The sequence below is a fragment of the Equus asinus genome, chromosome X (genome assembly GCF_041296235.1).
Source record: "Equus asinus isolate D_3611 breed Donkey chromosome X, EquAss-T2T_v2, whole genome shotgun sequence".
Taxonomy (NCBI): domain Eukaryota; kingdom Metazoa; phylum Chordata; class Mammalia; order Perissodactyla; family Equidae; genus Equus; species Equus asinus.
The window spans coordinates 68,917,627-68,940,934 of NC_091820.1; the positions used below are offsets into that span (position 1 = coordinate 68,917,627).

Below are 23,308 nucleotides of genomic sequence, written 5' to 3' on the forward strand. Positions count from 1 at the left end.
TAAACTTGAATGTTCCAAGAACTTCTGTTTTATCATCACATTTACGGGAAAAGGGGGAAAACAAAACTCTAGATATTTTTCTTAGTTAAATTTTTTCTAAGACTTTAAATTTTGATGAATTTCTTAAAAACCAAATACTCTAAATCTATTAACTAAATTTTTCAACAATCAAACATGAAGCTTAAATACAACAGCATACAGGTTGTATACACCCACACACATATATTTAAGAAAAAGGGCAGGTGTGAGGGTTCCAAGCATCTTGGAGAATTATTTATCATTTAAAAAACAAAATCATGGGGCCGGCCCAGTGGTGTCGTGGTTAAGTTCGTGTGCTCAGCTTCAGCAGCCCTGGGTTCACAGGTTCAGATCCTGGGCACGGACCTACACACCACTCATCAAGTCATGCTGTGGTGGCATCCCACATACAAAACACAGGAAGACTGGCACAGATGTTAGCTCAGGGCCAATCTTCCTCAAGCAATAAGAGGAAGATTGGCAACAGATGTTAGCTCAGGGCCACTCTTCCTTTGCCAAAAAAACAAAAACAAAAACCACTTGTGAAAAATAAAATTGTGGTACATAATAATTGGCTTATTCTCAAAGGAAACATCACTGTTTCACATAGTATAATAGTAAAACTTGTATGTTACATAGTTCACATATTTCTGGTGAAAATTAAACAATTCCAATCATTTTTTAACTTAAAAAGTTCATATATGACATACATATACACATATATATACACACACACATATATTTAAATTTTAATTATATATAGAGATATTTAGGAAGTAGTAAATGCTACCATTGATAAACTTACGAATCAACATGCAGAACCCTCTGGCCACTTCTTGAACATGCAGCCGCAATGATGGATTCAGGCAAACCTATAAAAACACACACCTATATCATTTAGAATGTAGAAATATATATAGAGAGTACACAAAATGTTCAATTCATGCCATCGCTGTATAGAAGAGTTTAACAAAAGAGACTCATCCTTGTATTCAAAATCATAAAGTTTATATTATTATACCACTGGATGTTTTCTTAAACAGATCCTACTAATACTGAAAATTTTACTATGTGGAAGAGATATTTTTAAAAATCAAGTACTTAAGTTCTTTTGACCTGCAAATTACCATAAATGAGCAACTGCCAAAATATTGTTCCTACAGCACTTTGTTATTTAGTCATTTGAACAACACATTCACACACTAGCTCATCTGACTCTCCCCACTGCAGTGAGAGAGAAGCATCTGCACACACATTTTAGAGACGAAGATGACACTAGGGTGCAAATATGTTGACTTGCTGCCCAATGCTTTAAAACAAAAGCTTTAGAGTTGAAATTGGAACTCAAATATAACTCCAAAGCCACAGCGTCTCTAAGCGGGAACGGCACACATCTTTGAATTTAAGCCGCTAGGTTAGCTAGTTTAAAAAGAGGCCACTCACAAGCTATATGATTTTACTTTCTGGTTAACACAGAAGTTTGAAAAGGACATTACTGTTTGGGAATTAAATTGAGCCCCACCATAAAGCTGGTTATCATAAGAGGAAATATATTACTATGACCAGTACCAGCAAAAAAAATTGTTTTAATCAAAGATAATGACTGGATAATAAAAAAAATTCAGGTGTTCTGCTACATCGGCTAGTCAATACCTTATATTGTAAGTTCAAGACTCTTCTATAACTTTTTATCGTGAGATCTACCATTTCAATAGAGGCTATTAAATCTTTTCTATCAGTCAGACAAACAAAGCATGTTTTGAAGGTTTGATGCAATTCTATAGGGCTACTACTGACTCGCTACAATAAAACGCCCTGAGCCACTTGGATTTTTACCTAATAGAAAAGAAACAGCACCATTCTTTTGGCAAGGGTTTAAACTACACACTAAGCGTCATGGATTTCAAGAAAAGGGAACAGTTATCTCCTTTATGCAAAAAGCAATACCCATGTGGAAGCAATTGACATAGTCAATCTCCAGTTAAAAACCACATTAAACACAAGCTCCAGCTGCATTCACGGAAGAACTAGAGTTTTCCAGTGGTGAACACTGTGGGTATATAATGTTTGGTTCAAAAAAGTTGTTCTGACCGAATGTACTGAATATAGCCATTAAATATCAATTATTGGAAATAAGCCATCATAAAGTTTCAACCTTAACTCTGGATACAATTCAAATAAAAACAAAGTGAGAATTTGTGGTGTGGAAGGAAATAGGAGAAAGTTTTAAATAGTTAAGCACACTTACTTCTTCAAAAAGTTAAAACTATGTTGTTCTAATATTTTTTATCTTAAAACTATCTGAACTTTTTACACCTAAAGAAATAACTTTTCTTATTCATGAAATGCAGTCACTATGGTACTTTAAAAGCTGTTAAGCAGCTCAGTTAAAAAGGACAACAGCAAAGAAATATTCAGGAAACAGAATTAGTATGTTAAAGCATGTAATAACGACAGCATTAATAATACCACCAAACATTAGCATAGGCCATTATGGTTCACAATGTCTTTTTACATCCATCATCTCATTTAATCCACATTATAATCCTGGAAGGCAGGCAGTATTATCCATATGAGAAATGGGATGAGAACGGTTAAACAACTCGCCAAAGATCAAGTAATTCAGTAATTTGGTATCTCAAATTCAAAATACCACATAAATTCACTCTCTCCAACTTGGACATGAGTCTGAGAATGAGGATTTAAGGGCAGGACAGCAATGTAACGAAATCGGTATGGTGTCAATCAGACAGACCTAGGTTTCGTCTTAGTTTTGCTGCTTAACTAGCTGTGTGACCTCAGACAAGTCACTTGACTTCTCCGAGTCTTTGTTTCTTGATCCATCAATGGGAATACCACCATCTACCTCATAGGATTGTTCAGTTGTTAGTACAGGGTATTGGCTCTATAAGCACTATTTACTTTTATTATTCTTCATAAAGATATTTTAGAAGCACTAGACTTTCATCTAAATACTACTCGAAACATGCACCTATTTTTACCAGATGCCAACTCCACTGGCAAATAATAAAATCACTCTTCTGTTTGGCCCAAATAAGCTGTTATTTTGGATAAGCAAATACATATGTGGTTATTTCCACAGCTGCAATCAACACTGTCAGGAGTCATGTCTCTGCTGACAAAGCAAAGACAAGGATGGATTTCAATAGTGAACATGATTTAAGACCAAATTACATAAAACCAAAATGACTATCATTTGTGTTTTCCCTTAATACTTTCATCCAGACATCCCACAACTTTGTGAAACTGATAGGCTATTCCTATGTTAAATGGCCAGGGCCTATTATCTTCATGCTTAGAATGATTAAAATAACAGACTAATACTACAGTTAGTAATGTCTTCTTGGCCAGGATTTCATATTTCTTCCCACTCATTCAATAAACACTGAGTTCCTTGAACAGAGGAGGCACGTAGTAATTCTCCATAAATATTTGGAGAAAGAGAAAATGGGGAAAGGGAAGAGGGAGAGAGGGATGAAACAGACTGTGATAGGTGGTAAGAAAAAAAAAGATAAGATTAAGACAATTCTTAGCCGAAAAGAGCTCAGAGTGTAAAGAACAAGAATTTAAAGGGATTAAAATAATAAATGCAATTAAAACTGCTAGAGAAACACAATGGAAAGAAGCATTTCCTTTGTAGAGAGGAGCTAAAGCTGCGAAGAGAGCAGGGTACACTAGCTGGGTCTTCCAAGATCTGTAATAACCCAACCGAAGAGTGTAGAAGAAGAAAAAAGGAAAATGGAAAGGAGTATTCCTGGCAAAGGGTGAAGGAAGAGAGAACCAAAAGGTAATGCTCCAAAAAGAATGGTTGGAGCCAAAGTGTGGAGTCTGAACTTGAACCTGTAAGGAACAGGGAGTAGCCAGAAGAACAGCACGATCAAATCAGTGCTTCAGAAAAACAACCCTAGTCACAGCATGAAGGATGAACTCATATATAATTGGAACTTTAAGTTTCAGGGTTTTTTGGTTAACTCTTGTTTAGGAAAATTTAATAAACTTTTTGGTCTTATTGATAATTAAGCAAAATAAAATAACCACTTGTTTTGTTTAAATTCATATTTATAAGCTCAATTTTAATAGCATTTAAATCCGTGATTAATTTCAAAATAAAATCTTTTTTAACACTGGGCACCATAAAAAGTGAACTTCTGAATCATTACTCAAATTCACACAACATCCTTGTGAGGCATGTATATGAAACATACATAGGCTTACATTGAATTATACCGTCTTTCCCACAAGGCAAAGCCAGATGTAAGTTAGAAACAGATAACCTAGATCAGAGTCAAATCACACAGCAATACAGGGGAAACACACTGTAAAATATGTGAATACAAATATACAAGTATAATGTTTTCAACTGGAAAGTGGGGTTAATAATAAGGGTTGAAGGGAAGAATAGGTACAAAATGATAAAAAAACAAAACACCTTACACAGTGCCTCCTAGCATGTCACTGACACTCAATAAATATTGGTTCTCATAAAACTCCTAGAAAAAAACATAGGCAGTATACTCTTTGACATTGGTCTTAGCCATATCTCTTTGGATATGTCTCCTCAAGCAAGGGAAACAAAAGGGACTACAGCAAACTAAAAAGCTTCGGCACAGCAAAGGAAACCATCAACAAAATGAAACCTACCAAATGGGAGAAGATATTTGCAAATCATACATCCAATAAGGGATTAATATCCAAAATATATAAAGAACTCATACAACTCAACAACAAAGAAATAAGTAACCCAATTAAAAAAATGTGCAAAGAATCTTAATAGACATTTTTCCAAAGATATACAGATGGCCAACAGGCACATGAAAAGATGTTCAACATCACTAATTATTAGGGAAATGCAAATCAAAACCACAAAGCAATATCACCTCACGCCCATTAGAACAGCTATATCAAAAAGACAAGAAATAACAAGTGTTGGAGAAAAGGGAACCCTTGTACACTGTTGGTGGGAATGGAAATTAGTCCAGTCACTATGGAAAACAGTATGAAGATTCCTCAAAAAATTACAAATAGAACTACCATATGATCCAGCTATTCCACTTTTGGGTATTTATTCAAAGAATATGAAAACACTAATTTAAAAAGATAATATGCACCCCTATGTTCATTGCAGCATTATTTACAACAGCCAGGACAGGGAAACCTAAATGCCCAGAGAAAGATGAACTGATAAAGAAGATACGGCACACACACACAATGGAATATTATTCAGCCATAAAAAGATGAAATCTTGCCAGTGCAACAACATGGATAGACCTTGAGGGTATTAAACTAAGTGAAATAAGTCCGACAGAAAAAGACAAATACCATACAATTTTACTCATATGTAGAATATAGAAAACAAAACAAAAACTCATAGAAGTAGACAATAGATTGGTTACCAGAGGGGAAGTGGGGAGGAGGAGGGCAAAATGTGTAAAGGTGATCAACTGTACGGTAACGGATGCAAACGAGACTTTCGGTGGTGAACATGCCGTAGTACACACAGATGTCTAATTATAATGTTGTACACCTGAAACTTACATAATGTTATAAACCAACGTTAGCTCAATAAAATAAAATAAATAAATAAATATTGGTTCTCTTCCCTTCTCTTCTTATCCCTTTGATAAGATTACATATTTGAGGGGGGAAAAAAACTTACTTGTTTACTATTTACTTACATTATCTTCAAAGATCTAACGACTTAAAATAGTTTTTTAAAATGTCAAATAGCCTTTTCTATATGTACACTATAGAATTTTATCAAACAATATCATTTAAACACATCACATTATTGAATATGATTATCAAACTCATTAGTGAGGCTGTATCAAAGAACTCTGCCAAAGCATTATAGGGAAAATGTGTAATTCTGATGCAAGACCAACAACTTTTACCGGCAAGTCATTTTTATCTAACACAGGTAAATATTAGGTATTAAATTAGCATTTCATAACAGTTTGGAATGGGGGAAACTGAGGTTTGTTACATTATGCCCGTCTCAGTTGAGGTTCTGTTATAAAGTTGGTAGCTAGAAAAAATATATTAGAAGCTTATGAAATGTTATACGATCATATAACAAACATGTGTAGTCCTGGTTGTCTGCAAGTTTCCAAAACTTGTCTAGATAAGATAGAGATGTGTCATTATCAGATGAAGGGGCTAGACTAAAATCAGCACCAAAGAGGTATGAAATTAATATTTTCAACAATCTCATCTAAACTATTTCACAGGAACGAAACCATTACTCCTTCCTTTTTCAAAATCCCCCTTTCATCCAAATCCTTAATGTTGAACCTCACATTTACAACTATAATATTTAGGTTAGTTTTCTCCGATCTATTCCTAAAACTGTATTAGTATCTGGAATTGATTTTTCCTAACACTATACTTACATAAGATAAACATAAAATAAAGTACTTACACCACTCCCAGCATATCGAACAATAAATAATAGATTCCCCTGACAGGACTTTGATGACCTGGCAAAGCCCGAGTGCTTTCAGCCCAAATCATAAAGAAACCATAAATCACTCTTTATTTTATAGAACATTTCAAAATGGATTCCTGCTTTCTACCTTGAAAGTCATTTCATGTGTTATTTATAACCAGTGAGGACCAGAATGGAAAGAAAATTACACAGAACTAGAAAATTTACTGTGATGTTTTTTTATAAAGAATAACTTCTTAGGAAAAGAAGCAGAATTACTGGCAAGAAAAAACTTGTGAGTACAACAAGTTTTTAGAGAGCCACATCATTTACTACTTAAACAACCCGATGAACGATCCTTCTGCACCACTGCAAACAAAGCAGAAACATTAGGTACAGAATGACTAGACTGAGCAATGCAAAGGCAAAACTCTGCGCTTAACTCAGGTCACAGCTAGTCAAAAGAAATGACATCACAAAAGTAGGCAGAAATGGAATTTCAACCCAGGTTCAAGCAGCTTTGCTCATTCCTATTAAATTCCAAATTAAAACTTTATATCTTATATTTACTTTTTAGTGGTTACCTTAAAAAAGAAAAAAAAACTGCCAGTGAAAGTAGCTTAAGAAACTACCAAGAAATACAGACAAAAATATTGTTTTTAAACTGACAGTTATTTTAATTCACTTTGACTTACACAAAATGCCAAACATATTAGTAAATGTAGTAATTTAATATCTGTGGATTTCTTCCTCATGGGAGAAAATATTATTATTAATATCTATATAATCTTTACAACTTTAGAAAAATATACTATCCATAAAAAATTCGCGAAACTTACGTTAATTTTTTAAAATTCAATATAGTGTGAGCTTTTCGGAGTGTCTAATAACAAGAACACTGCTTCAATCTTCAGGGTACTGAGAGTCAGGAGAAAGATTCTGGTTTTCAGGTTTATACGAAATAGCTGGAAAGTTACTTAACCTCTCTAGAATTCAGCTTCCTTACAGATAAAATGAAGGGCTTGAACTAAGTGACCCATAAGGTTTGTTATGCGTTCTCAAAGGTGAATCTTAATGGCAGATCAACAACTTGGCCTCTGTTCTTGGGCAAATGACCTGAACTTAAAAATGAAAACAGGATTCTGGGAAGATGGCATTAGCATCAAAGTTGTTGAATATCCTCCAAGACCTCCAGAAAAACAGTGCAACCAGGACACCAAAACCAAACACCCAGAGACATCTACAGCAAAGCTAGGGGACAAAATATCACGATGAACTCCAAAATACAAGCAGGTCATTACAAACCGATCACCAATAGCTTTAAGACCCACATGGTATCAGAAAGTGTGCAAGAGGAAATGAAGGGAAGGCAAAGAAATCTGTGACAGCCCTGAGAGCCAGGCATTCCCCGGAAGCTGCGCAGGCCATTCTGAGAACACCGGCAGAAAGTGGGAGGGCACTTTGCAGGCTCCAACCTGTGGATGAGGGCAAACGAACTCCTGGGAGTGCTTAGAGTGGTGGGGTGCTGAGGGGTGGAGTTGGGCCCTAAGAATTTAGGAAATTGGCAAACCGCACTCTCGCTCTAGAAAAACCCTTGCGCTGAGGAGTAACTATTGGGAATCCAATCCAAATTCAGCAGAACAGGAAAAATAGAGCAAAGGAAAGAGAAGGTCCATACAAAACTCGGAGAGGGTAACACAGCCAGCAGATCGCAGATCTCAGGCTGTGTTTTTTTATTACTTTGTGAAAACACAGAAGAGATCCAGAGCAGAGAAGTTAGAAAAGCCCTCCTGATCCGCATTTCCTATTAAAAACACATGGAAAACTTGTTTCGCTTAAAAATGAGCAACGCAAAAGGATCTTGGTTGAATCCCATTCAATGTACAGTAAAAAACAGAATAAGGAGTGAAATGACATCCCAACAGACAATGAAAACATGCCAGAAAGACATGCTTGCGAATCAGATGAAAACTACAACTATGGCAATATAAGCTGGAAGAAATTAAGAAAATGATAGAAGCTGTGAAAGATCAACATAAATAAGAATGTAAAAAACTCGAAAGCATAGTGATTAGATAACAGGAACATTTGAAAAGAGAGTGAAATGACTCAAGAAGAAATTAAAGCAAAAATCATTTCAGACATGAAAACTAAACTAGAAGGAACACTAGAGCAAACCAACACCATGGATAAGAGCCTTCGGAAAAACTGAAGATGCAAACGGGCATGAAGTTACTGCACTTACGCTTACAAGAGAGGGACCTTATCTCTTACATATATATTGAAATGTTTACAGATGTAATGGTATGAAATCTGGTATCTGCCTTAAAAACAATCCAGGGTTGGCTGGTGAAATGAGGAGAAGATGGAGGGTACAGAGAAAACAAGACAGGCCAGAAATCGATAACCGTTGTAACTGGGAGATGAGTACATGAGGGGTTATTTTATTCTACTTGTTTATGTTTGACATTTTCCATAATAAAAAGTTTAAAAAATAAAATTCAATACCAAATTTTAGAGAGGTAATGAAAGACAGGGCCTACCAAATAAAATAATCCCTTGGAAAGCTGAGATTTATTATTCTGTTTTTTTACCTACATCGAGAAAACTACATCAACTCAAATTCTCTTAATGAAAGTTTTATTAAGTAATGTAAATATTGGCCAAAGACCTATTCCATGTCGGGAAACAAAATAAGCAGATTCCACTACAATTAATTTTTACTTAATTTTCTTAACACTAATATTTCTGTTTTATCAATTTAAGCGACCAAAATAATCTTTTCACAGCAAAGGATATCCCAGCTGAGCTCTCTTCTAACTTAATAACAATATTTAACTTGTGATGAGGAAAACAAAGTTTCTTTGTTCAGAACATATTTTTACTTATGTGCCACAGAGGAAAAGTGACCTTTATTGTATTACTTATAAAGCTATGAGACTAAAAGAGACAATGAGAGAGACTGTGTGCTCATTCCAAGAATGTTATAAAATCACACAAATAATCTTCTTCCCTTATATGAAATCCTATCATGAAACTCATTTTTTAAAAAGTAGAGAAAAAGAAATGAGCCTCATAAACTAAATATGAAAGGACTTAATTTGTTCTTTTTAACTATGCAACATTCCTTAAGGTAAAAACACTTCAAATTAAATTTTAAATGTAGTCTTAATATGTATTTAAGAGAAAACTGACTACATATCACTGAGAAAACACTGAGGATAATTATCCTATCCTGCTTATTAAAAAGCTGAACAGTGATTACATTGAGTTTATTAAAATAAAACAGTTGAAGGATAAAATTTTATCTAATGAAAATTACAATTTTATTGCATTAAGAATTTCTTAAACACTGTATCAAGAAGGATAAACCAAACTCAACATAAAAGGTTCATGAATCATGATCAAAGTCTGCACTTTAAAATGCACATTAAAAATACCTAAAAAGCAGCATGACAGTTACTTTTCGTTTTCGTTTCCTCTCTTACATTGTAAATATGATACAAAACTAAAGAAAACATTTTAATCATCCATACCCTGACCACTAACAGAACTTCTTTTTCATTTTTCTTTTATTTTCCAGTCCTTGTCCACATGGATACACAAGGCAGGAGAGGATGAGGAAACTGAAACACTGACGGGTTAACTCATTTGCCCAAAGTCATATACCCAGTAAATAGCAAAGTCAATACTGGAAGCTAGCCAGTCTGGCTCCAGAGTCTGTGCTCTTAAGTCCTATATCCTACTGCTTCAGCACATCTCAATCTCTTTGTCCACCCCTACCAAGTAACCTGACAATTAATTCAGTTTCCTAAATGACTTGATTCTTAGAAATGGGTACTCTAACCCCTACACACCAGTAATGCTAGAAAGGTATATTCCCTTTTGTAAATTAAGAAACTGGCATTCAGTGGCAACTATTAAATGGAAAAGAAATCAAAGGACTGGGGGAAAAAACATCATTTTGCAAGTCCTAATGAAAATACTTATTTATACGTGGATTACTTATTGATGTCAAAAGAATTATGTGAATAGCTGGTATCAAGCTGAACAGTTGTACAGTACCAAATTAGCAATATATAGATTATTTTCAATACAAAGGGGGAAAATATATCCATACAATGGAGGTATCAGATCGTCATTATCCTACTACAGGGTCAATTTTAGTAACACTCATGGTCCATTAACCAGATATTACGTGTCTTCTGGTATGATCCAACATAGCATCCATATTACCAAAGATGTTTTCTAGCCAAAAATGTTAACCTTGACTCCATCAAGCCTATAGATCTAACTTTCATTTTACAGGAAAAACACAAGCTAGAGGAACAAGGTAAATGATACTATAGGGAAGAAAGCAGCCAAATTCAAAAGGTAGAACATTTTGTAGGGTCACTGGCCCAGTCTCTTCAACATCTCAGTCATCATTAAAAAGAAAGAAAAAGAGGGGCTGGCCCCGTAGCCGAGCGGTTAAGTTCGCGCGCTCCGCTGCAGGCGGCCCAGTGTTTCGTCGGTTCGAATCCTGGGCGCGGACATGGCACTGCTCGTCAGACCACGCTGAGGCAGCGTCCCACATGCCACAACTAGAGGAACCCACAACGCAGAATACACAACTATGTACCGGGGGGCTTTGGGGAGAAGAAATAAAAAAAAAAAAAAAAAAGCTTATAAACAAAAAAAAAGAAAAAGAAAAGAAAACTAGCCTAGAATAAAATAGACTTACAGGACACAGCAAGCAGAAGCAATGCATGATGATGAACTGGACACAAGTCTGTGCCCTTTGTAAAAAGGTATTTTAGGATGGGAGATTGTGCAAAGTTAAATATGGTCTATACGCTAGATGAGAAAAAAAGCCCTAAATGGATAGAAAGGTGAGGATTACTGACTGAAAAAGTTGCCGAATGGTGGGTATAGAATGAGCTGATCTTGTCATGAATTACACATTTCTTGAGGAGGGCAGGGGCTTGAAAAGCTGAAAACCAAAGGGCAAATAAATACAATTACTTTGGTAAACAGATATAACCAACTGAAGTTGAAGATCTGCAAACCTAGAATACTATATAATAGCAGTGTGTGTGTGTGCATGGGGGGGACTACAGCTATATGAATCTGTACAGATGAATCTCACAAGACATAACACCCATCAACAGAACAAGTCACAAAAGAATACATACAGTAGAATTCCAAAAGTTCGACAAGGGTCAAAAACAGATAAAACAATATATTGTTTCGAGATACATACACGCGGTAAAAAACACTTCGAAAAAATGCAAGGGAACAATCAATAAAACTTACCATAATGGCTAAATTTGTGGGAAAGGAAGAGGAGCTAGATGGTGGTGGTACACACAGGGAGCTTCTACAGTACCGGTAATGTTCTTTTTTTTTAGCTGGGTCATACACACATGCCATTCACTTTATTACTGTTCACTGAAATAAATAAATAAATATACATATACATACACACACATATATTTCATTTGTATGTATGATATTTTATAACAAAAAAGAAAGCTGTGGATCAGATGCCGGGCCATCCTGTAAGACTGCCTACTGCATCAGTACCCAGCTTCTGAGGTATGGGGGCTCTCTGATATACAACGTTTATATTATTTTCAAATTGTACTATGATAAGCAGCTTTAAAATAGATGTTGTCACCCTTGTAGCTTTTTATCTCTATTGAATGATTTTCTCAGAATAAATTCTCAGATTTGGAGTTATTCAGTGTAACAGAATGAACATATTGACAACTCTTAGTACAAACTGTCATATTACTTTGCCAAAGTGTTGTCCCAATTTATAGTATCATCAGCATATCAATTGAATACAACTTTACCAACACTTAGTTATTACTCTTAATTTTTTTAATTATTAGGCTATTTTGCATTTGACTCTTAATAAGAAAAAATATTTTCCCAACAGCTTGTTGACTACTTCTATCTTCTCCTGTCTGTTTACATTCTCTGCCTATTTATCTATAGAGATCTTGATATTTTTCATATAAATTTGAATGTACTCTTTTTATGTAGTTAATCCTTTGTTATGAGTTGCAAATAACCCCACTCTGTTTTCCTTTTTCTTTCAGTTTGCTATTTTTCAGGGTAGATGCTATAATTTTTTACATATTCAAATATTACCTTTTGTTTTTGAGATTTCAAAGAGGGAAAGTTATCACTTCTATATAGACCAGATGGCTCTGACTATTCCCACTTTCTACTTCCCACTTTTAAAAAGACTACACTGAGAGAGACATTCAGAGTATACGTAATACATAGCCAAAAGAATATGGGGAAATAAGCATTCTCATACTCTGCTGGGGGTATTATAGATTGGCAAACTTTCCTTCAGGCAATTGATCAATATAAACTAGAAGCGTTACTGAACCACCCTCTGAAAATTCAACCCAACAATTACAGTTCCAGGTATTTATCCTGAGGAAATAGTTAAATATGCACAAAAGATTTAGGTATGATGTGTTCATCACAGCATTAGTTTATAAAAGTGAAAAAGTGAAAATCTTAAATGTCTAACAAAAGTTGAGTGTTTAAATAAACGACAGGACATCTTTAGAAGAGAGTATTTACTAAGCATCTATTTACAATGACATTTAATAAGATTTCTGAAATGACACAATCACATAATTAGAGATGGAGGACAGAGTAGGGGTTGCCAGGGCTTACAGATGGGGGAAGGGGGAAGTGTCTGTGGCTATAAATAGGTACCACAAGAGATTCTGATGATGAAACTGTTCTGCATCTGGATGTGGTGGTGTTCACACCAATCTACAAATGTGATAAAACTGCACAGAACTAAAACACACACACACACATACACACACACACACACACAAGTACATGTAAAACTGGTGAAATGTGAAAAAGGTCATTGGGTAAGGTCAATTTCCTGGTTATGCTATAGTTATGCAAGATGTTACTTACCATTGGGGGAAACTGGGTGAAGCGTATACAGGATCTTCCTATATTATTTCCTACCACTTCATGAGAGTCTACAATTATCTCCAAATAAAGTTTTAAAAAAGGGCACTAAGGAAGAATATTTGGTTGACATTAAATGATGTCCATGACATATTGTGAAGTCAAAAACAGCATCTAAAAAAAGATACTTTCATAAACATAGAAAAGTATACATACATCTATACACACATAGTGAGAAAAAGTCTGGAAGTATATACATAAAAGTGTTAGATATTATTGTCATTTGTTAATGACAAGGCCCTTGGAGGAAAAAGATATTACCATATCCACTCTGTCAATTAAAATGCATCCATTGTAAGTGCCAACAATTGTTGAAAATTGTAGGAACCAAAAGAATACTCAACCACAAAACGAAAAGCTTCATAAACAGGACAATGAGTACCATGCTTGATCTTGAAAATTTAATTTGCAAGTGAAGAAAACTTAAAAAGACATAATATGGTAAACTCCAGAACATGCACAAACAGCCTAGAGGTCATTTTTAATAATCATTTTATTTGAGTGGGAAATTAAGTATCTCAGAATCAATAAATAATCCCAAGGGAAACACTGTCGTTTGAAATATGACTGTATTCTCTGATCGCACTTCTTGCCACTCCTTTAGTGGCTGTGATTCTGGTTTTTTTTCTAGTTTTAAGGGAAAAACACCACCAGGTCATTCAGTTCACCTTCATCAAAAGGTTTGCAAGCTGACACAGATATCATGACGCTGTCAATAATGAGTTAACACCACAAGGCTTTCTTAGCATCAGGATTTTAATGTCAACAATGGTAACTCCCAAAAATGAAGCAAGTGCCAACCACTAAGCTAGGGCACACTAGTCTAAATAGTATAAGGTATTTTTTCACTTGGAAGAATGCAACAAGCCAGAGTTAACTCCAGCCTTCACAGCTTGACCTAAGTCAAACTTAACTAAGGCTTAGGTTCCACACTTGTAAAATGGAGATAATCATATCTATCACAGACAGGGTTATTGTGAGAATCAGAGGAAATAATGCATTTTAAGGACTTAGCACAGCACTAGGCATATAATAAATGCTACAAAATTGTTTTCATATACTTGTTTAACAGTGTGTTGTAGGTACTAAAATTAATTCTCTAGTTGTCATCTGTTTAGCTTAGACAGCTCACGCCAAAGTAACACAGTCCATGGAAAATAAGGATTAGAACTCACAACTTGGCGTCTTCCTAATATGCCTGATATCTGTACATAATACGTTATTTCCCTATACTTTAGCTTGTGTAAACTTTCCCATGATAATTACTTTAAATCCATATACAGAAAACTAGTTTAACAAATGTGCAAATTTGGATCACAGATATATGATCCAAAACATTTCAAAGTAACATAAAATGACTAAAACTGCCATTAACTAATAGCCATTGTAACTCATCATGAACACTGGGCTGGACAAAAAAGATATGTAAGAACACTACTCAGAAGAAAAAGCAGACGTTGGTACTTTTCTAAATGTGATATAAACCCAATCAGTCAAGTGGCATGACATTACCCACTTAAGCTCTTGGTAAAATCCAATATGAGATGAAACATTTATGCTAAGCACCACACTGGCCAAGCTGCCCTTGGTCTCTTCTATTTGCAAACTATTTTTTAAATAATCTCAATATGATAATATGACAGCTCCTATAATCATGCTTTGAGAAACCACATCTATGATAAATTATTATCTTTTTATACTTCCCTTTAATAGGATTATTGGAAAAGCAAAAAGACAATAACTCAGTCTTTCAAAGTACCGCTATTTTGTTGGTCACAACTAAATATCCCCAAAATGTTTCCAATCTGTCGAGCATATTTTATATATATATATATATATTTACACACACACTATACATATATATAGTTTTGTAATATATTAATATAAACTGGGAACTGATGTGATTTTTAGTCCATTTTACTTTTAAAACCATTTACATACATAGCAGGCACAGCCTAACTTTTCAGTTAAAAGACCGCACTGAAACTGAATAGCAGATGATTTAGCATGAGTAACAGGTCAATTATATGGAATTATAATTGTTTCCGTGCATTGGGATTTTAGGCTAAACATGAAATGTGATGGTGAGCGGCGTATTTGATTTTAACTGCTGTAGCTTGAGTTATCCAAAACATGAGAACACAGGAGAAAATGAGAAAACGACATGAAGTATGGCAGATGAAAACGATGCTGCAGATGCGGCTCTCTCTGAAAGATTGGCTCAAACTTCTGATTTACAGGGAAAGGTAAGCCTCTCCCAGAATCTTCTTCAGAGTTAGATAACTCCCTTTACTTTTCTAGGTATGAGAGCAGAAAAGACACACTTTCCCATCAATAACTGCCTGAAGAATTGCAAAGCATTTTTCAGAACAGCAAAATCTGTAGGCTTTCTTTAGCTCCTTCAGTATTCTTACACCGACAAGGAAGAATTTCATACTATGCCCAAAATAAGAGAAATCTGTTCAAAACTTTTAGGCAAAACAAATGACAATGCAAGCTGGTGAACAAAACAGAATAAAAGAAAAAACATAGAAAATGTGTAAACCACCAGATAAGAAATCTGATAGAAATAATGGTAATAGACACACAAAGGTCTTTCCCAGCAAGCAGCCAATGGAAAGAGGAGGGAGATGACTGAGACACCTGAATCCTTCCACTGCTCTCCATGGAAAGCAGGAGTCCTTCCTGGGAAGCATTCAGGCAAAAGTAGTCATGATAAAAGCACCTCAGTATAGCATTATGTGCCATAAAAATCAACTACGTTTTCTGAGCACTTAGTAATCACTGTACAGGAATTATTTCACTGAATCCTCTACACTGCTCTGTGAGGTTTATTCTCATTTAAGGATGAGAAAACTGACACAGACATTAAGGAAGATGTGTGAGATGGCACAAGGGGCAGAGATGATTCAAATCCAGTCTGACTTCAGAGCCACACTGTCATCACTATACCATATTTCTCAAATGAGACACATACATGTTAATGTAAATAAAATGTACGGATCGTATAACATTCATAAAACTAAAGGACTTCTGAAATACCATTTTCAGAAATACCATTTTCATTCCTACTCACTGTTATTCATTTAATCAACATTCTCTAGACTTTAAAACTTTTTACCGAGGCCATCCCTCCAAAGAAAAAAAATACCATATGTATACGCATGTGTGTGTATGTAATATATATATATGTATATGTGTATACTATAGTGATCTACTATACACATATGAAATGTGTTTCATAAAAGTATTCTCATCCTTACTACATGTAATGTATTCTGCTATTTTCTACTCTACATTTTTTAAAAAAATACTGGAATTGGTTTCAAGACCCACAAATAGGCAGTATCTTGCAATTGAAAAAAAAACCCTGCTCTAGACCGTAAGTGCATAGATGTTTGGAAATGCAGGCAGAGGACATATGGACATCCTATGATGTTAGAACCACATACAGTCATCCTGGGAAATGATTACATGAGATACATATATGGGAAATCGCTCGGCATAGAATCTGGCACAAACTGGTATTTGGTAAATATTAGTTTGCACAACACCTCCTACAGCATTACTATCCCCCAGTGCTTAGAGAAGTGAAGCTACTCCACCATCATCATAAGCATTAACGTCAATGAGCTGCCGGCTAAGGCTAACTATCTTAACATTTCAATTCTCAGCCAACATCAAGGAGACAGAGCTGTGTTACCTACACGACCATTTCTGATAAAAGCAGCTTATCATTTTCAAGAAATCTTTTTACGAACTATTTTGATTGAAAAATTTCTAAAGTGTATTAAGCACTGACTTGACTTCTTAAAAGGACTATACAGAATTTAGCCTTTTCTCAAGGACCCAGGGTAATAATTACGCACACAAAATGGTAAATTTTAGAGTCCGTAGGTGCTTACTTTAGAGGTAACCTGATTCAAATCTCTCACTTCACAGATGCACAAACTGACATCCCAAGGTTATGCAATTTGCCCAAAGTCACCCAGTAGGAAGGCCAAGCTGCCACACTATGCTGAGCACTATCTAGCAAGACAGTCAGGATTTAGGAGCAATATTCCTGTAATTTCTCCACGTTTATTATTTGGGTTATCTCATTTCTTTCCCCATAATCTTTAGCAATAAAACTCTTAAATCCAAAAGGATCTATGTGTTTATTCTCTGCAGGAAAAGGTTTAAGCTAGCCTACTCCACAGCCCATCGTGGGGGAAGAACTCCAAAATATAATGTGTGTGGTGTACTTCAGAATGGAAAGGGATGCAGACTGAATCTCTATGTGGTCTTCAGAAAGCAAGAAGGATGCAATGAAAAGCCCACAATGGCTTAAGAACAGCTCTGAGGATGTGACTTTCAGGAACCCCAAATAGTTCCTGAGAACAGGCAATACAGGAAACTTCACAAGGGCAGGCACGAGGTTCTCGGTAAATGTGGGTTGAATACCCTGAAAAATGCTGTAGGTTTTTCATTTTAGATGATTGTCTCTTCCCTTTCCCAGAGGATATGAACTGCCACTTATGTCTAAGGACACCCCCCAAACACACCTTTTGCAGAAGTTGATAACACTCCTTCTATCTTCTAATACGCTCTGAGCATGCTAGAAGTATTTCTAGAACAAGAATGAGTGTGCTCTAAGTGAGGGCCTGAGGGGACTCCCCTACGTAAAAAGCATGTGGATATTATCACATAGCTCCTGTACCTTCCATCTTGCCTGCTCTTCTATTGAGTTGTGGGCTCTGCCGCAGATTACACAGGTTGCTGGATAAGTCACCTCCGGTAACGTGTTACGCTACTGGGACTATTTTTAACCTGAAGCCAAAGATACTTCTCTACAACCACAAAATTATCATTCGAACGTCTTTTCAAATGACAAAAAGTCTTTAAAATGACAATGTGTACCCAAACTGAAGGCCACTTTGTAGACACTTGTCACATATCTATTTTTGTCGTCTCCCTTGAGACTCCAGTTGACCCTCCTTCCTTAGTCCATTTTCTTCTGTATTTTCCATGGTTTAAGTATTTTATCTTAGTCCTCTGCCTTTGGGTGTTTGAAAGAGATTTCCTGTATTTTGTAATCAGAAGGAAATGGGCTTAACTAAGAAAATACATACGAAACTTTACTTTCCCATAATCTCTTCAAAACATGATCTCTAGGAAAACCTTGTGTTATGAAAAATGAAGAAATACATATTAATTAAGGTCAAAAGGATCTAAAATATTATCCACAGATTTTACTGGAAGCAACTGTCTCTTGACATTTTAACTGGAACTAAATCCGCTAAAAGAAAAATTACATCTCATAGCCTATTTCTTCATGTTTCTGATACATGCATGATTAATTTTGCTTTTGTTGGTAAAATTTAATCTACGAAACACTGCTTTTCCTATGATTTACTCAAGCTAGTACATTTAGCAAAGCAAACACATTTTAAAGGCTACTTTCAGCAAACTATTTCAGAAGAGTCCAAACACATTAAAAACAATTCCAATTAAGTAATGACTGGCATTATTGGAATCATTTATTTGGAAAATGACTTTCATCCAATTTCCCCAATGTGACGAACCTAAAAAAAAAGCTCCATATCATAAATTTAAGCAATGTGCTTGATAAACTCGGAATGTGTTCACCATTGTGCGATATGAACACCTTAACTTTTAAGATTAACTTCAAATAAGTTTTTCTCATGCTTTGAGAAACAAGATTACTCTCACTGGAATAAGTCTAAAATGAATCTTTTTCCAAATAACACCAAATGCCTCCTGATGCAATTTTCTGGATCACTCACTGTGTCTTCCTACCTCTATTATAATAGACTCCAACAGGATGGCTGTAGTCCATATCATGAACTGAACCAGAAGGCAAAATTTATTATAAGACTTAACAGCATTTAATAATAAGAATTAGTGCTCATCCATTAAAATTTGAATCCAGATAACAAAAAAATCTCCTAATGATTCAAGAAAAATTTTTAAAATACCCCTAAATTCCTAGGGAACAAAAAAGAAAGGCAATAATATAGATCCCAGTATGGTATAACTATTCTAAAATGGATGTTCTTAGTTTTAGGATAGACTAGAGAAAATAAGAGAATAGTCTATTGGCTCCTTCCAGCCCTCATCAAACATCTATACGCAGCAACTGGAGCCAGGTTATCTGCACCCATTCAGTTTTCAGGTTGGAAATAAACATGTCCTTGCTGTTCTGTGAACAATTACTCAGGTGCAATTAGAATAAGAGAATTTTTGGTTAGACAACACCTAAAATGCTATCTGGTTTACACTTCCTATATTCAAAAACACTGAAACTGAGACTCAAGAGATTAAGTGCCTAGCCCTAGCAACTCACACAGCTAGCTAATGGCCAAGCAAGGTCTAGAACCACGTTTTCCCAATTACTTTTACTAATATGGGTTAACTCTGAGGATCAGAACCACTGATTCTCCTTCTAGAATGGAATGGGCCTTTGGAAATTTACCAGCTGTGTGATCTTGAGCAAACTGCAACCTTTCTAGCCTCCTTTTTCCTCTTTTGTAAAGTGTAGAGAATACCTATTCTAATAAGGCTGTTGTGAGGATTACATATGGTCTGTAGAGTGCTTAGCACATCCATTAGCAAACAATAAGCATTCGAAAACAGGTAGCTATTACTTTTACTCCCGCCCTGGTAACATGGCTGCTCCTACTGTTTGAGAAGACAACGAACTAAATTCATGAACACAATAGGCAGGGTCTCATCCACCAGACCTTCTCTGGCCTACCACATTCTGCAGACAGGAGAAACTCCACTCAACAACGTATTTCACCCCATCTAAAATCCACTCCTTACACTGTTAAGAAAAACAAAATACCAACTGCTGCCTAAGGTCTTCTGCCACGTGCTGTACATTGAACTGTCAACTAGAAATTGCTTAGGGGTTTCTGGCTCCACCCAAAACATGGAGAGTAAACGATGGGAAAAAAAGGGGAAGATAAGGTCACACACCTGAACTGAAATTAACAGGAGCTTGTTCACAGCTCATTTCATTGTGGGCAGACAGGTGGGTGGTAGAAAGCAAAATGCTTTCTTTGAGCACCATAAAGCAGGAATAATGGCTACCTCAACAAAATACAATTCCCTAAGCTTCTCAACACAATAAAAAAAAGTCCGTTTCCGCGCCCTGGTACATTAATACGCACAAGGGCAACAACTGAGCATCTTTCTCGCAAAACTGAGGATTAAGCTGTATCCGAGCTGCAGTGCACCCTAGGATTATACAAATATATGAAAAATTCCTATGAAATGGCGAGACAAAATGATGGGTAATATCACCTTGAAATCAACGAGGGAATCATAATATCATGCCAAAGGCGTCTCCATTGATAAAATCCCGACCGTCCATTCTCATGACACTGCAAACCCACCTCCCTCTAAGTAAATTACAAGAATCACCCGCAGCAACCAACCTCAGCAATCGGCATCGACCAGATCGACCCCTACTCAAATGGCGCTAAATGCCGCGGGTCCAAGCCCCTCCCTGGAGCTGCCAAGTCCCGCGCTGACTCCAGACTACCTCACTTCCTTTCTGTTCCTCCCTCCCATACTCGATCCTCGGCATTTCTCGCCAATCCTCGCCACTGACAGAGAAGGTAGGAACGAGATAGACTTCCTACACTTTGTCCGGGGAGTACCAGAGCCACACATACCCGTCCCTATTACGATCACATCAAACTCCGAAGGGAGATTATCCGCCATCTTGACAGGAAACGTGTCATGTGACTATTGCTTGTGGAAATGAGATCAAGTTAGGCATTGCTTTGGTAGAAGGCGGAAGGGAAAACAGTGCATTCTGGGTATTGTAGTTCTTGGGTGGCAGGTCCAGGTAGGCGGCTACAGCGTTGTATTTGAAATGTTTAGACGAATATTAAAAGCTCGATTCATTTTCCAGGCTGAGTACAGTAGCACATTTAGCCTGGAGGTCTGGGTAGAAAAAAGATGTAGATTTTTACTCCGATGGCTAGGATGAATGTGGGAAGACCTGTGTACCCCTTGACAAAGATGAAGCAAGAATTGCTAGGAGACACGGAGGGCGGAGTGAAATTGAAAGGGGGTTGCTCTGTGAACAAAGGAAATTTTCATTCCAGCCTGCAGACTGATTCCCCCAGCGTGTCTGTACTTTCGTTTTAGCCCCGAGGCATAATTTTTCACACAATACCTTCAAACTGTATCCCCTACTTTTTTTCGTCTCTATGTCTCCCCAATGAAAACCCACAGAAAACCTCTCGCCCTAGTTTCGTCCGAAAGGAACCCTCACCGCTTCTATTTGTTCTAGTTAGTCCAAACAGCCACCTTGGCGATATATATTTGCAAAATTAGCCTTGCTTTACAGGAGGGGAAAAAATACGAAAGCGTAGTATTTGCTTGATAAGCGTTTATTGATTCTGAAGCTCGTTTTCTATACGTATACGAGGAGTCCGTACAAGATTCTCCTGATAAGCCACCGCAGAAATAATCAAGGTAAAATGGGCTTTATATTAAACTGATTGGATTTGGTGAGGGGGTTTAGATTGTCTATGCCAAGCAGCTAACATAGCCATCATACGTATTTCAAGGTCGGCCTCCTCCCACCCCCTCTCCCCGTCATTTAACATGCTTTGCTGTCTGACAGTACCAAAGCAGAAAAGAGGGGGAGGGAGCATGGGAGTGAGGGAGGGTACTTTTTTGATCCCAGAAATTCATTATGTAGTTATTTTGCAAGAGTTTCAAAATAATTCAAAGAGAGAGTGCAGCAGTGGAGCTTCCCTCACCACCTGCCCTCTGAGCTGTTTATGGTTCCCCAGTCACGCTCTTCCTTCAGCGGGGAATGATCTTCCCATTCTCTAGCTAGCACTTATCCCCAAGATTCACCTCTGCTTCCACCACCTCCTCCTGTCATCTCCTCCCTATTTGGGGTTAAATTTCCCTACTTAGTGCTACCAGTCTGTCATACCCTCCCATATTGCGCTGAAATTATTTGCATTTATGTTGGCTCCTGCACAGTACACATAGCCCCAGACGTACTCACAAAAATACACATCTAGATATACAGCATTCTAAATTATAAGCCTCAGAATGACAGGGACTGTGCCTCATCTTTTTACCCCCTGCATCTAACATAAGCCTGGTGCAGAGTAGGAATTCAATAGGTGTTTGCTGAACTGAGCTTAGTTCCGACTTCCCTGTGGGATGGTAAGCACTATGGAGACAGGGACTTCGTCTCCACTTTTATATCTGCCCACCACGATACTGTGTCTTATATTTTGAAGATGCTCAATAGGTGTTTGTTACTTTGCTTGAGTTCCATGAAAATTCTTGAAATTGTATTTTACTGGGGTTTTTTCCCCCTCATTTTGCCATAATCATTAGCGACATCGTGCATGTTTTATTAATTTCTTTTATGGATTATCTTGTTATATTGAACAATTCTGATGTGATGTGTCCTCTGATGAATATTTTGTGTAAAAGAGATTCCTCTGAGAAGTGTAATGTATTGTTCAGTAAACCACTCTACCATTTGCCTTGATGTGAAAAGACAGTTTTGAGTATTATCAGAAGTGAAAAAGATCATATCTATGAGATCTGTGAGACTCTTAATACCACCAATGAAAACGGAAATTAATAGATTTCCCAAGGTAAACACAGGAAACTTTCCAAAATCTCCTCTAATAGAGAGAGGCCATAGATGGATGGTTAAAAACATGATAAATAAAAGTATTTCCATCTTACTTTGGAGATATATGTCTATACATGTATATGTGTGTGTATATATATATATCCTTTTCAATATGAGTATATCTGACTTTCTATGGATTCAGGAATTTTCTAACAAACACA

General features: G+C 36.4%; 1 protein-coding gene across 2 annotated transcripts in view; it reads right to left on the reverse strand.

The window, feature by feature from the left end:
* CHM (CHM Rab escort protein) overlaps window positions 1-21,209 on the reverse strand; it is a 155,358-nt gene extending 134,149 nt beyond the window's left edge. For both annotated transcript variants that reach the window (XM_014827907.3, XM_070502261.1), the window contains exons 1-2: window positions 21,142-21,209; window positions 824-890 (exon numbers count right to left, since the gene is read on the reverse strand). In XM_014827907.3, coding sequence (XP_014683393.1) covers window positions 824-890; window positions 21,142-21,190 — 116 coding nt within the window. In that variant the 5' untranslated portion in view covers window positions 21,191-21,209. The remainder of the gene's footprint in view (window positions 1-823; window positions 891-21,141) is intronic.
* Window positions 21,210-23,308: the final 2,099 nt, after the last annotated feature.